This window comes from Dicentrarchus labrax, unplaced genomic scaffold (assembly GCF_905237075.1).
Source record: "Dicentrarchus labrax unplaced genomic scaffold, dlabrax2021, whole genome shotgun sequence".
NCBI classification, from domain to species: Eukaryota; Metazoa; Chordata; class Actinopteri; family Moronidae; genus Dicentrarchus; species Dicentrarchus labrax.
The window spans coordinates 11,267,432-11,281,197 of record NW_026136713.1 but is presented as its reverse complement, the minus strand read 5'-3'; the positions used below and the strand labels follow the sequence as shown (position 1 = coordinate 11,281,197).

General features: G+C 40.4%; 2 protein-coding genes across 6 annotated transcripts; one reads left to right on the top strand and one right to left on the bottom strand.

The window, feature by feature from the left end:
* The first annotated feature begins 103 nt into the window (after positions 1-103).
* Positions 104-3,947, top strand: si:dkey-74k8.3 (transmembrane protein 109). 2 transcript variants are annotated; one of them, XM_051419648.1, is made up of 4 exons: positions 104-1,158; positions 1,580-1,639; positions 3,073-3,175; positions 3,453-3,947. In XM_051419648.1, the coding sequence occupies exons 1-4, from the start codon at positions 919-921 to the stop codon at positions 3,806-3,808; spliced, it is 759 nt and encodes a 252-aa protein (XP_051275608.1). In that variant the 5' UTR covers positions 104-918; the 3' UTR covers positions 3,809-3,947. The 2 variants fall into 2 exon arrangements, with proteins under 2 accessions (XP_051275608.1, XP_051275609.1); XM_051419649.1 differs by lacking the exon at positions 1,580-1,639 and having other exon boundaries at positions 111-1,158.
* A 1,797-nt stretch (positions 3,948-5,744) lies between these two features.
* Positions 5,745-13,761, bottom strand: LOC127374401 (uncharacterized). 4 transcript variants are annotated; one of them, XM_051419633.1, is made up of 8 exons: positions 12,919-13,761; positions 11,211-11,477; positions 9,359-9,640; positions 9,037-9,197; positions 8,819-8,917; positions 8,676-8,720; positions 8,320-8,367; positions 5,745-7,182 (listed from the first exon to the last, which is right to left on the bottom strand). In XM_051419633.1, exons 1-8 carry the CDS (start codon positions 13,025-13,027, stop codon positions 7,024-7,026), a joined length of 1,170 nt encoding a protein of 389 aa, XP_051275593.1. In that variant the 5' UTR covers positions 13,028-13,761; the 3' UTR covers positions 5,745-7,023. The 4 variants fall into 4 exon arrangements, with proteins under 4 accessions (XP_051275593.1, XP_051275594.1, XP_051275597.1 ...); XM_051419634.1 differs by having other exon boundaries at positions 9,037-9,194; XM_051419637.1 differs by lacking the exon at positions 8,320-8,367.
* Positions 13,762-13,766: the final 5 nt, after the last annotated feature.

The window sequence follows — 13,766 nt, the reverse complement described above, 5'->3', positions numbered from 1 at the left end:
AAGTCCCAGTGTGCAAATCTCTGTTTATCCGTGTGCAGAGCGCCTTCCTCCCCCCTCCTCCTCTCTCCTCTCTCCTCCACTCTCTCCCTCCTCCCCCTCTCTCCGGTGTGGACGTGTTTGCATAGTGGAAACTGTCGTTACAAACGCTGGAAGGAAGGGAGCGTCATGCGGGAACATCGACAAGGGAGTTTTCTTTAAAAAAAAAAAGGGTTGTGCAATATAATCCATCGCAGCAGTGCGTTTGATGCAAGCCTCGGGGACAAAGGAACCAAACACTTGAGTGGTGTGGAGCTCAAAAATAAGAGGCTTTAGGAGGCTCGTGGTCGGCTCACAACGTCAGCGCGTTTTTTATTTTAACGTTTTTTCTTTTTACGCTGCAAACAAACTTAGGGGACACATTTCTGACATCTTGTGTTTTTTTTATTAACTTCCTTGCTGCATTTTCATTGATGATCAGATATCTCGACCACCGCTGGATGTAAGCCTTTAACAGTTTCTTACCAAATATAGCCACTGTTAATGCCGGAGCGGAGCGAGCCTAGATTGGCTATTGGAGGCGCTGCCAAAGTTTATAATTAAATACTCAGATTGTTTTGAGTCATTGGGTTGTTTTGGGGTTTGCTTGTTGTTGTTTTTTTGCCTGATAATTTTAGTCTAATTTACAAGTTGGATAAGAAGAAGCGAGAAGCTGACCGCGGTCATATTTTTCTGCCCATTGTGAACTGAAGCATGTTGATTTAAAACCGCTCCGTAGCCAATGACTGCTCTCAACAGAAGCCATTTTTAAGTCTTTGATTTACAAGCTTGTTTTTGAGTCTCTGAACACGAGCTGCTCAACCGGCTCCGGCTCTGCAGCGTTAACCTGTGCACATACATTTTTTTTCTTTTTTTTTTTTAAACACGATTGTCTCTCCAACAATGACTTTTTGTGCGTCTGACTCTGGGCGCGGTGGATGTGCCATGGCTCTGGTATTCCTCTCCATCTGTGTGTTGGTGCTCGGGTCGTCGGTGGGCTGGGCTGGAGCTGAGCAGGCCGATCAGACCGCGGGAAGCCCACCACCTGTCACCCTCCATACTCTGATCACCGGAACCTGCCAGGAGGTCCAGCATTACGCGGAGTCGGTGGTGGGAAGCGGCGTGATACGGTCAGCTGCTGAGGTACAGAGAGGAGGTGCACCACCGGTTGATACCCGACTGTTTCTCTCTCTCCCTGCACCAGGAACTGGCTCTACACTTTCCTCTTTTATTCTTAATATCTATCCTGTTGTAGGCTACTAGGTGTTTGCTCTAACTTCACTGTGTCACTATTATTGATCAATAACTGTACCTGATCACTAATTTTTAAACTCCAACTCCTGTCATCTCTCTCCATCCATTTCCTCACCCTTTACACACATTCCTCTTCCCCCTTGCTCCTCAACTTGTTAATCTCCCTCCCTGATCCCCTCATCTTCTCTGCCCTCATTTCATGTCTTCTTATATCCATGCATCCCCCCTCTCTCACCCCCACACACACACACACCCCTCACACTTTTCTGTCTCCCTGCTTCCAACCCTGCTGCGGCTCCCTTTTCCCCAGAGTGCAGTGTTGTTTCTTGAGTCTTTGCTTGGTCAGGAGAACATCTATACAGTGGCCATGGTAAGAAACCTCCTGGGCGTCTCCATATAGCCTGCCCCCGGCTGACATGGTCCCTTAAACAGAGTCCTCTCATGTGGCTCTGTTTAGCTCATGTCACCCTGTAGTTAGTGCAGTGAGTACGAGCATGACTGTTGCCATACGTGTGTTTCTGTACAGTGATATTTGCATGAGAGGCCACAATATAGGCCCGCTTGTAGTGATAAGATGCTGTGTTGGTAAGTAGGCTGAAACTGTTCAACATGACTCAGTTGGTATCTCTGATGGAAAATATAGGGTGTGTACATGATCCATGGATGAGAAATAGACTTTTAATGAGTGCCCGAATTGAAATGGAGCCGTATCCCAGATAGAAAACCCAGTTTAAAATCAGATAACCTTAAGCCAAAAGTTAAACACAAGATCTGCACACGGCACTTAAAGGTCATCAGTTAACTTTAATGTAACACAACATTTCTTTGACAGGCATTGCTTGATAACGTTGCTTTGTAAATATAGTGGGAGCTATGAGTACAATGTGCAGATATCCTTTGTCTAACTTTTGCCTTCAGTTTTTTTTTTTTAAGATGTGCATGCTCTGCACACTGCACACATGTAATCCTCAAGTCAGCTTTTATGCATTAATATGAGATTGCAGGTAAACTAAAAGAAAGTACAGTATTGTCTGTTCGAAGCTCACAGAAAGACACAATGCAATTTGTATGTTCAGCTTTTTCTTTGTTGAAAACAAAGAGCTGAAACTTACACCATTTTAACTACCTTTTACAGGCTGCATCACACCTTTTATAAAAGGTCTGTGGCTACACCAGACTGTTGGCATTAACTGATCAGTCTTCATTAAAACCTTGAAGTGTGTTGGTTCGGGAAACTGAGCCTCATAATACCACAGAGCAGTAAATGATTAAGTGTGTTTTCGAGTGATTTACACACATTGACATGGAGTGACAGATGCTTGACTCTTGCTCTGACATGCTGGACAGTCCTCACGTATGTGCCAGTGTGTAGAGCAACAGGTGCAGATAAGATACTCGTCCAGCTTACTGAGCTACCCTTGACCTCGCTTGACGAGGCTGCACTGTGTATATATATGTGTGTGTGTGTGTGTTTGTGATTTTGGGGGGGGGGTGCGCAGAGACTGTACAGGAATAGAGAGGGGCACTGTCCAGCTGTCACTTGCATGCACAGCTGTTTGTCCAAGTCAACAATACAGCACTTCTTCTATCTTAAGGTGCTGTGAATATCAGTCTTGCTGTTTATATGAACCTGTGCATTTAGAGCTATGAGGATACATCTAGGTTAGCTCTGTTTTTAGTAAACGGATCTGTATGTCTTCACTGCATGGTTATTAATGTGATCAGAATGTTGTCTCTCTTCATTTTTACTGTGTTAAGTAAAAACATGTCTCCACCCTCCTCCCTCCCTCCACCCGACCACAGTTTTTAGAGATGGTGATTCGATTCCTGGCTGAAGGAGCTGCCAGCGGCCTGAACGTCATCGCTGTTTATGTCACAGAGATCCTCAGGGTCACAGGATTCGACGGTGGGTACTAGGATGGCCTGTGTGTGTGTGACTGAGCTACTGACTGTGTTTAGGCTTCACTGCCTTGCTTTTGTGTAGCTCACTGCAAACTGTCTGCTGAAGAAAGAATCTGTGGCAATAAAAGTGCGAGTGAAAATATGCAGCCTTGCCTCTCCTTCGGGCAATTTGTCTGCCACTCCTTTTTAAATGTGTGTGTTTACCTCTGTGGCTTCCTGTGTTACAGAAAGCTTTTATTCTTCATTAAAATATGCCTAAGCTGGATTTCCTCCTTCCGCAGTTGCACTGACGTTGCCGCGCTTCACTCCAGAGGGCGTGACCGCCATTGCCAAGTGGGGTCTGGTGGCCCTGATTGGCTACTGGGTGCTGACCATTGTTCTCCGTCTGTTCATCTGCGTGGTGAGGCGAGTGTTCTGGGTGGTGAAAACCGTCTTGTCGCTCTGGCTTTTCGGACTGATTGTGACCGACAAGACTGCCACTGCGGACACCACGGCGGTTCGACTGGGCGGCCTGGTGCTGGGATGCGTCCTGTTGACTCTGCTCACTTCGGGCTCTGAAAAGACTTGTGTAGTGGACAACCGGCTGAGCAGCCTGGAGGGCCGGCTGAAAGCAGTAGAGAAGAGGAAAGGGGAATAGTGACCGGAGAGGGTGGAGGGGAAAGGAGTTAAGATGGACAAAGGTTAATGTCGGTTAAGAAAATAGTTAAAATTGATGGTTTCTATATGTGTGTCAAACTATCATGGGAAATAAAGTCTCTGGGATTTTTAATCAGAAATGCTCTTTTTGTGTTTGCCTTTGCCCACACAGAATACTTTTACAAGGATAAACACACAAAGATATTGAAAGGCTGCAATAGTAAGACTAGTGTGCACAGATGATTCACAAGTCAGACTGAAAACTCTCTTCTTTCTGTTAAAACCTTTCCACAATTGCACTTCTAATATCCTCACAGGTACAATGCTAACATTAGCAGGTATAATGTTTACCATGTTCACAATCTTAGTTTAGTATTTCAACATGGTAACATTTGCTAATTAGTACTATGGGATGGGAATGTCATTAGTTTCTGCATGGAAATAATTCTAAAGTATTAGACAAAGTTTGATCTGATGGTGGCTTTAAATAAAAAGTCATTAGGATGTATCCTCTGGGTGCCAAATGTCAGTATGAAATGTAATGGTCTAATGATTAAAGTAGGATTTAGTGGCATCTAGTGGTGTAATTGCAGATCACAACTCCCTTGCCCGTTTTTGGTTTGTACGTTCTGGGCTACTGTAGAGAAATTACGTCCTCCATGGAAAGCGACCGGCAGCATCTGTAGATAAACAAGGCTTATAGCTGACCTGTTGACCGTCTCTTCAGTCCCCTGAGCCTGATTGGTTCCCTGCTGCTCAGTCAGCTGGAAGCTTTTTTGATCCTCCGGGTTCACACCAACAATCTTCACCCCCACTGCCACTCCAACCGAGTGGAACAACCTGACCCTGGTGCCAGAATTATCACTCCTGTTAGTTAGCTCACTCTGCAGCAGCAAAACTCTCTTCCCTCCTACACTTTGCTGTGGTGGAGTGCCAAGTGGGCCAGATAAGAATCCACAGTGAAGCTAACTGTGAGGACTCATTGTGTCACCATCTCTCTGCATCATCACAGATACAAAGATAGAGAGCGATGATCATGGGATTTTAGACCTGAATGTATTAGAAAAAGGATTACTTGATGATAATCTTATAAATGCCTAATATGAGAAGGTCGCAGTCGCACAGAATATGTGTTTAAATGGCACCTTTGATTTTAAAGCAGCAAATGAATACAAGACAGAATAATAAAGAGGATCCTTTAATGGATTTGTTAAATACAGAAACATTTCACTTTGGTAAGAACATTAAGACTCAAGAATGGGGAGACAAAACATAGTTCAACATAAACAAAACGTTCAATACCTGTGTGTAATAGTGTTTAAAACGTTTTTTTATGTAAGGTGTAATGTAACTTATGGTATTCTAACAGATTTAACATAATTACATTGAATAAATTAATAGGTGCCTGTATAACATCTAACCTTAGATCCCAAATCTATCTATAATTTAATCTGGTTAGAGATTACGTGATTAAAAGATAGATTTCAAAATGTTATTGAATGTTGTTTTTTTCTCTCTTTTATGGTGTTAAAGGTGTTAAGTTTATCATTTGTTTCCATTTACAGAGACATCTTAAATTCACGTTGCAGACATGAATCCACTTTAATCCTATGTGATTAACCATTAGAGGTTTTCAGGATCTAAAGGTAACAAATGTGTCTGCAAAGAATTGGTTATTGTCTCATACAACAAACAGATTTACGGCTCTGTAGTTTTTCTTTACAACACACAAAAGGTGTCGCCGTATTTTAACTCCTCCTCAGTTGACTTCCCTCTGTGAACCAGTTGGTATGGTGGGAAAGAATTTACATGCTTGGATGAGCTTTTGCATGTGTGGTGACGTGTTGGCTGGGTGGTGCTTGTAGCGGTGTCACAGAATTACTAGTAAATTATGTTGTTTGTGAAGACGTGAAGACAGCGGAACAAGTACAAACAAATCATTCAGGAGGATTTTATTAGCTTTAATGCACCTGACACAAGGTCTAAATACACTAACATACAAACACCAGATGCTCACAGAAATGTCTAATATCATGTCGTATTTCTGTGACATGCAAAAATAAACAATTTAAATTAAATTAAATAACAGATATCTATTGAAGGAATAAATATTTAACTTCCTGTTGTGTTTAGTATTTCCTATATTTGAGTGATAAAATGGAGAAAGAAACACATTGCTGCTGTCGTCAAGTTTAGACTTGCATTGATATGAGTGCAGCACAGAGGTATTTATATACCATTGTGCGACCCACCATTGAAAATATGCACAAATAAAAGGCCAGCAGTGCACGTGATATCTTTACACAATATAATATAAATCTTATTTAAAAAACATTTATCTACACCACAATACACTAGCTATGTATCAGTATATATAAACACCTACAGCAATCCCAACAGAAAGGGAAATGTCTTCTATTTTTAAATACAGAGAGATATAGATATATATAATATATAAATACAGAGAGTTTGCAGATATAAGGCTACTTTGTCTTTGTTTCTTCCCTGAAAAGTAAAGCTGGTCTGGAAAAACATGCTGCATCCCTGACAGAAGTGCATGGATGAGAAAGTTATTCACTCAGTACTATGAAAACCTGTACCTCTATTTAAGTGAGACTCATGAGGTAGAACATTACTGTCCATAATGCAGGCACTGTCAATTTCAAGTACATGTTTTTAAGTGAAAATTTCCCTTTTGCCTATGGCTTTGAACCTGTGATCCTGGGATACAAAGTTTTATACTCTGTTAGTGACACATGCAGCTTTAGAAGACCCTAAAAAACTGAAATAAATGGGACTGACTCAGATGCAAAAAATGGTCTTCACTCTTTGGCCCAGTTAAACACTGTGGAAATTGCAGTATCTGGAAGAACAGATGTAGCTGTGTGAGGAGTTGACGTGCAGGTCCCACAAAAACTGTGTCAATGTTAAAAGAATAATAGAAAAGATTGATGCCACTCTCCTACGAGCACCTCTAAAGCTTGTTATTTAACGTTATACTTTTTTCTTTATCCACAAAAAAACACACAACACTCACAATTAGCTGTTTAGTGGGGGGGGGGGCTTCTGTGCCAGACTATTTCTTTGCTGGGAAATACAGGCTACAGGAAGCCACCAGTGAAAATGTGTATTTCCCAAAATGTTGAACTATTTCTTCTAACGTTGCACCAAAGAGTGAGTTTACACATTTGAATGTACCTTTCAAAATCCGGGCTTTCAGAGGAAGTTTAATTTGTCTGAGGTATAAACATAACAGGTAGGTGAGTCCGAGCTGAGTGGGGCAGAAGAAGAAGAAGAAGAAGAAGAAAAGGCCTTCCCCTTCAGTTCAAACCGGTCCCCGGGCTCAGAGAGGAAGGGGACAGTTGGAGCTGGAACCTGAGAGAAAAAGATAAAATATTAGCACAAATATTAGCTTCTGTTGTTTTACAGGTGCAACGTGGAGAATTATGACCACAGATATTTTGAGGCACAATATACTGATTTACCAGTAGGTCAATGCAATCCAATGCAACAAGTCTGCAATAAATCTAACCTTTTGGAAGCTTATTATCTTCAGTTTTTGTTTTTAAAGGTTCAAAGAGATGTGAATATTTTTGAGACTGTAGCAGGTGGTGGTGATTTTACTGAGAAGTGTTTTTTTCCACACAGTATGCTCATCGTATGTAAAGCCGGTCAACAATACCTTTCAATTCAATAACACTGAATACAGCCTCACAATTTTGTTAAATAAACACCATTCTGATATATTGACGTAAAAAACTGAACAATAGTAGAACGCAGCAATAGTAGAATAAACTTTCTATTTCCTTTAATTAATTTAAGTCCTTTAATTGCACAGAAGCAAAAAAAATCACAGCTAATAAATCAACCTTATAGAAAGATTGTTTTTATTAACAGGTGTTTAGAGGATTTTAAGTTGTATTTTACATTGTGTGCTGCTAGATCAGATATCATGAGAAATCATTGGAATGCTTTATAGTCCAAAGGACAGCCCTTGCTTAGAGCACAGGACAAAAGCAGCGCATCGCTTTCTGAGTTCCCCAAAAAATGGCAGATGGTGGAACAATTGAAAACTCACAGCAAAACTCACTTTCTACTTCTAGTTTTGCATAATTAAAAAGACAAAACTATACAACAAATGGAGTGACACCACTAACAGGAGGTGCTGAGTGGCCACATAAAGAGATGTGGTGTTAAAGGTACCATGAGGAGCAATGTTGTTATGAGTGTATGTCCTCGTGCATCGACAAAGGCAAACAGCAAAGGCAAGCAAGAGTGCTAACTAGTGAACATGGATGGCAAATATGCAACAACAAAAATTGGCTTTGCAAATGTTTTTTGAGGAAGAAAAATGCATTCAACACATGTGTTAGGCCTCAAGGATACACACACAATACGCCACATCGCACCTTTAATCTATAGAAACACAATAGCACAAACATCACACTGGAGAGCTACTAAGAAATCCCAATTTGTTCTGTAAATATCTGTGATATGAACAACAGGTCATACCTCAGAATAAGACGGAGGCGGTACATCCACTGCAGGAGGATTGTGTATCTGCAGAGTCAAGTGACACATAACACATTAGTAGAAGCCAGGGAAGAGAATAAACAAGGGAGGAGAAGTTCTCTCTATGAAATGCAACACACACTAACCAATGGACCAGTCGGAGTATAAGATATAAATGTTTTTTGAAGAAGAAAAATGCATCCAACACATGTGTTAGGCCTCAAGGATACACACACAATACGCCACATCGCACCTTTAATCTAAAGAAACACAATAGCACAAACATCACCCTGGCGAGCTACTAAGAAATCCCAATTTGTTCTGTAAATATCTGTGATATGAACAACAGGTCATACCTCAGAATAAGATGGTGGTGCATCCACTGCAGGAGGATTGTGTATCTGCAGAGTCAAGTGACACATAACACATTAGTAGAAGCCAGGGAAGCGAATATACAAGAAAGGAGAAGTTCTCTCTATGAAATGCAACACACACTAACCAATGGACCAGTCGGAGTATAAGAGGGGTGAGCAGGGTAGTGTGTTTCAGCAGGAGGACTCAGTGGTTCTCGGCTCGGTCCAACAGGCTTATGGTCATACTGCAGGTCGAATTAAACAGAAACACAATATGCACATGGTATCAACAGCAGGACATGTAACTTTATATCAATGTACACACACAGGAGTGTCAGGTAACTTTAATGCAGAATGCTCTCACCTGACGGGGCTGCACTGCAGGCTCCTCATCCGGAGTCTCAGGTTCGTCACTTTTGGAGGAGCTTTTTCCACAGCAGCAGTGCTTCAAGCAGCCACAGCAGCCCGTTACAATGAAGAAAATACCAAGTCCAATACCGATTGGAGATGTATCAAAAGATGCTGCTGAAACAATGATTTTGATTAGTCAAAAAAATGTATTGGCAACAAAAACTGGGATAATTGATTAATCATGTATGTGTATCTTGGGTCACCCTAGGACAGACTGTAAATCTGTAATCAATAACAGTCATCTGAAACTTATTTTAAACACACAGGTTACTTACACTCCTCTTCCAGTGTCGCCTCTAAGGCTGTATGGCCATTTTGATCTACGCCCAGATAGCGCCCGCTGCATGCCTTTTGGGCGTATTTTATTCCAAGGCTACATGGCTTTATCATCTCCCACCCTGTGCATTCAGAGTCATAGAAATCCAGCTGCCGACCATGCTTAACAATCTCAGTCCCTCTTTCGTCGTATTCTTGGAAGAATCGAATGTTGCAGGAGTTTAGTTCCAGGGGGAATTTGATCACGTTATCAGGTTTCAGTTCATACAACTTCTTTATTGCTGGAAGAGAGGACACACAAGACAGAGCATATTAAAGTGATTGTGCACCCAAATTCTTTTGAGCAGCAAACAACCTGTGTAGTCTTGGTTCTTAGTGTGAGTTTCTAGTTTTTTCTTTCACATGGCATGGCTTAGTGATCGTCCTAAAAGAATCGCCCACCATTTTAATAAAAAATATGGTTATTCATTTTCTTGCTGAGAGTTAGATACCTCACTCCTTTTTGTACAGTGACTATAAAGCAGATGGTTAGCTTAGCATGGCACAGAAAGTGGAAACACCTAATCTAGTCCGGCATAAAACTCCCACTAAAACTGCAGCTTGTCATCACACTTCAGGGCTGGTAAATGGATTTTTGTTACCTTTGGATAGGCTAGCCATTTGCCCTGTTTCCAGTCTTTGTGCTAAGCTAAGCTAACCGTGTCCTGTATCTTCATATTAACTGTACAGATATGAGAGAGCAGCTTCAATCATTTCATCTAACTCTCAGCAGGAAGCGAATAACCAACTTTCCCACAAATGGGGAACTGTTCCTTTAAATTCATGTCAGGTACATTGGACCTCAATGAAGATAAGTTTCCATCCATATGCTCACGTTCCAAAACATTTGTATCTTAGTCATAGTAGTAGTATTCAAAAACATCTTATGTGTGTTGGTTTGCACAAATTGGAGCATCCTCCATTGTTATCTTTACTGAAGAAATCTCTGTTTGAGCAATGTACCTGGGAGCCAATCGGTACACTACAATGAATTCAGCAGACTGGTCAATGGAAGAGTGAATGGAGGAGCAGTGGGGAAGAAATAAAACTCTCATCCTACATTCAGTTCATACTACAGATATGTTGACTATAAACACCAGAGGTGGGACCAAGTCATTATTTTGTAAGTCACTAGTAAATCTCAAGTGCCAAGTCAAGTTCCAGGTCCCAAACCTTGAGTTTCAAATCCAAAACAAGTCGTAATCTGCTCTTCACCAAATAAAGTGCCATTTTAACAAAACAAACAATGAACAAATTGGCACTCAGTAACGAAATGTTATTTCTTTATGGTTCTCTCCTGCAACTTGACTGGGTGCTGTCAGGTCGGTTCAAACAAAGTAGAACTGAACATCGTCTTACTGGGAATTAATAGAGTTTAAGTTAGTTGAAATGAATTGATTTGTGGCACCTATTTTCAATAACATACTTTTAAAACTTTTGGGTTGGGGAAATATATCAATTATCTTCAAGTCAAAAGAGTTCAAGTGAAATCACAAGTCATAAAGACTTTAGAGTTCAAAATAAATCAAATACAGTCTTCTTTTTAGGTTGACTATCATGCATTTTAGAGTTATTTAAGTTACTTAGTTAGTATTCACTTGACCCATAAGGCCATGCACCAGTATAAAAAACTGTAGGACCATGACATTTTTAGTTGATGTTATTTAGTATTTTTACCTACAGTTGGTATGATATCACACTTAAAAGGTCCAAACTACCAAGTGAAGAGTTATACAGCCACAGTGTCTTGACAAAAAAGAAGAAAGAAAAGAAAGGAAATTAGATCAATTGAGAACTGAGAAGAATCCTCACCTACAACCCTAATGTTTGTGCGAGATAAAATGAGCCCATGTTTGTCTTTTGTTCTGTAGCTGCCACTGTCTCTCTGGGTTGAATTATATATCACAAAGTAGCTGCCCATCTCCTTCCTCCTTTGGTCCTCTTGGGCTGGGGGGTCATCACGCTTCCACAAGATTGTCACATCAGAGCCGTACATCTGGGTGAACTCCAGGGACACAGCCTTTCTGGACAGCCTTATCCTGAGTGTGGCCCCATAGTCCTCCTCGTCATATGAGATGCCTAGAAAGGAAGTCAACAGAAAAACACTGAATGCAAATCTTGTGAACGTCAACAAAGACCTTTTTTTTTTTGCATTGTTTTTCTATTATTATTTCTATATATTATGTAGTTCAACTATTTGAACATGCATCTGTATGTTAGTTAATAATGTAAAGGTTGTTATAAGTAAGTCCTACATTAAAAACTCATTTTGTACACTGCTGGTGAACTACTAGTAGAAGTATTTTTTAGCTTAATGTACTATATGCAGTAAAAGTGTTCATTACGTGAAATGCCCGCCGGAAATTGATCTTATCAGCACAAATTATTGATGTACAACATTATAACAAATATAATCTGTTTCCGTTTTGTTGCAGCACAAGTTACTGTAGTTGGAAAATGCATTCAGGAATAAGGTTCTGTGAACATGAAGCAAACTATATTGTGTTATTCCATGTTTAATGTTACAGGCTTACAGTATAATATTTTATGTTCATGTATGTTCATCTTCATGTATTCACATTGTGGTTGTCTCACACTAGTTAGGAGAGTTGTTATTCATTGTGCCACGAGCTAAAGCACAAGACCAAGGCTTTCTTAGGGAGAGTAGGGCATCAGATGTGTTATGAATACTGTTTATCAGACATTAGACGTCACCAATAGACACCCTTGGGAAAGAGGCATATAATAGAGTGATATTCTTTGTTGTAGTCAGTTGTATCCTGGGACAACTTGGTTTTGCTTGTATCCTGTGTTGATGCAAATAAATCTTGCAGGTGGAGTGAATCAGTCATTTCTCTTTCTGTGGGTCTGTGTCACCATCCTGGGAACCTTCAGTGGGAGTTTGTGGTCTCTCACTATAGTCAGACAGATAAAAGTTCGAAAATCGATTGAGGTGCATTGAGGCGATAGAGAAGTTAAACCACAACAAACAACAACAGCTTACGGCTCTAAATACCTTTATTTTGAAAACCGGAAGTAAATACGCTGTTTCTCCGCATTTACCATAATGCTGAGAATACTTGTACACTCTAAATTTAAGTGCGGCTGATTTGACCACGGAGATCGAACTCACGGCTGGATTGACCGCAGTCTACTAGTCTACTGTTTCTTCAACACAGCACCGTCCTGTAAATGACAACATCCGGTCTCAGAATATGAAAAAACAGGCTTTTTTTTCCGTTTCTGTTTTCTAGTGATTTTATTTTTGTATTATATGAAATAGAAAATGAATTAATTTTTGTATTTTAAAACGAAAATCAAATAACCACTCGTTTTCTGTTTTTTAATACCCGTTTCTGAAAGGAAAATCCAATGACCAAAACATACACGGACCTACCTACTAATGTTATGAGCATTTTATTACTGAGTCTTCTTACTCTGGGAAACAGCATAAACCTTCATGCAGTCCCGCAAAAGAAGGATTCATATTAGTTTTTGGTTTTTTTTTTGTCTTACTCACCCACACAGAAACAGGCACCCAGCAACAGCAACAGTAGCATCATAACGTGCCGTGGTTGGAAACACAAACCGGAGTCCCGTGTGTACCGTCGTCGATCAGCTGATCGCATGATTTGTTTTATCGATTACTTTACTAAAGATATTGCACAATATTGAGACACAGAGTTGTGTATCTCACATAATATATTCTGTTTTTTTCTCGTGTCTTTTGCCGGAGTTGGGGCGCTTTGTTAGGACCCACCCATCAGGGCGTTTCTACTGGGAAACCCGTGGTACGTTCAAGTGCTGTGGGAGGTGACTTTACCGTCCGTGAACTGACCCCCATTCGGTTCCTGAGAGAAGTGGGTATAGGAATTTAATCAGATAAACACCTTTTGTTGTAAACATGTGACATATGAGACTACCCTTATATATTTAACTCACCCAAAATAATGTTTTTACCCAATGTCACTTGAAGGTCTGGTGTGTAACATTAAGGAGGATGTATTGGCAGAAAAGGAATATAATAGTCATAGTTGTGTTTTCATTCGTGTATAATCACCTGAATATAGGAATTGTTGCATTTTTGTTACCTTTGAATGAGCCGTTTTTAACTACAGGAGAGTTCCCTCCAAGGGGGCCGCCATCTTTAACCACCATGTTACTACAGTAGTCCAAATAAGAGAAACCAAACACTAGATAAAAGATAGGCGCATTTCATGTTCATTTGCAAAATGCACAACCATTGTAACTGATTCCTGCACCTTTGGAAGACTTAGTGGTATTCAAACGGTTTCAATCTGCAACTACACCACTAAATGTAAATTATTCCTTCATATATCTATAATGTTTATATAATGTTTATATAAT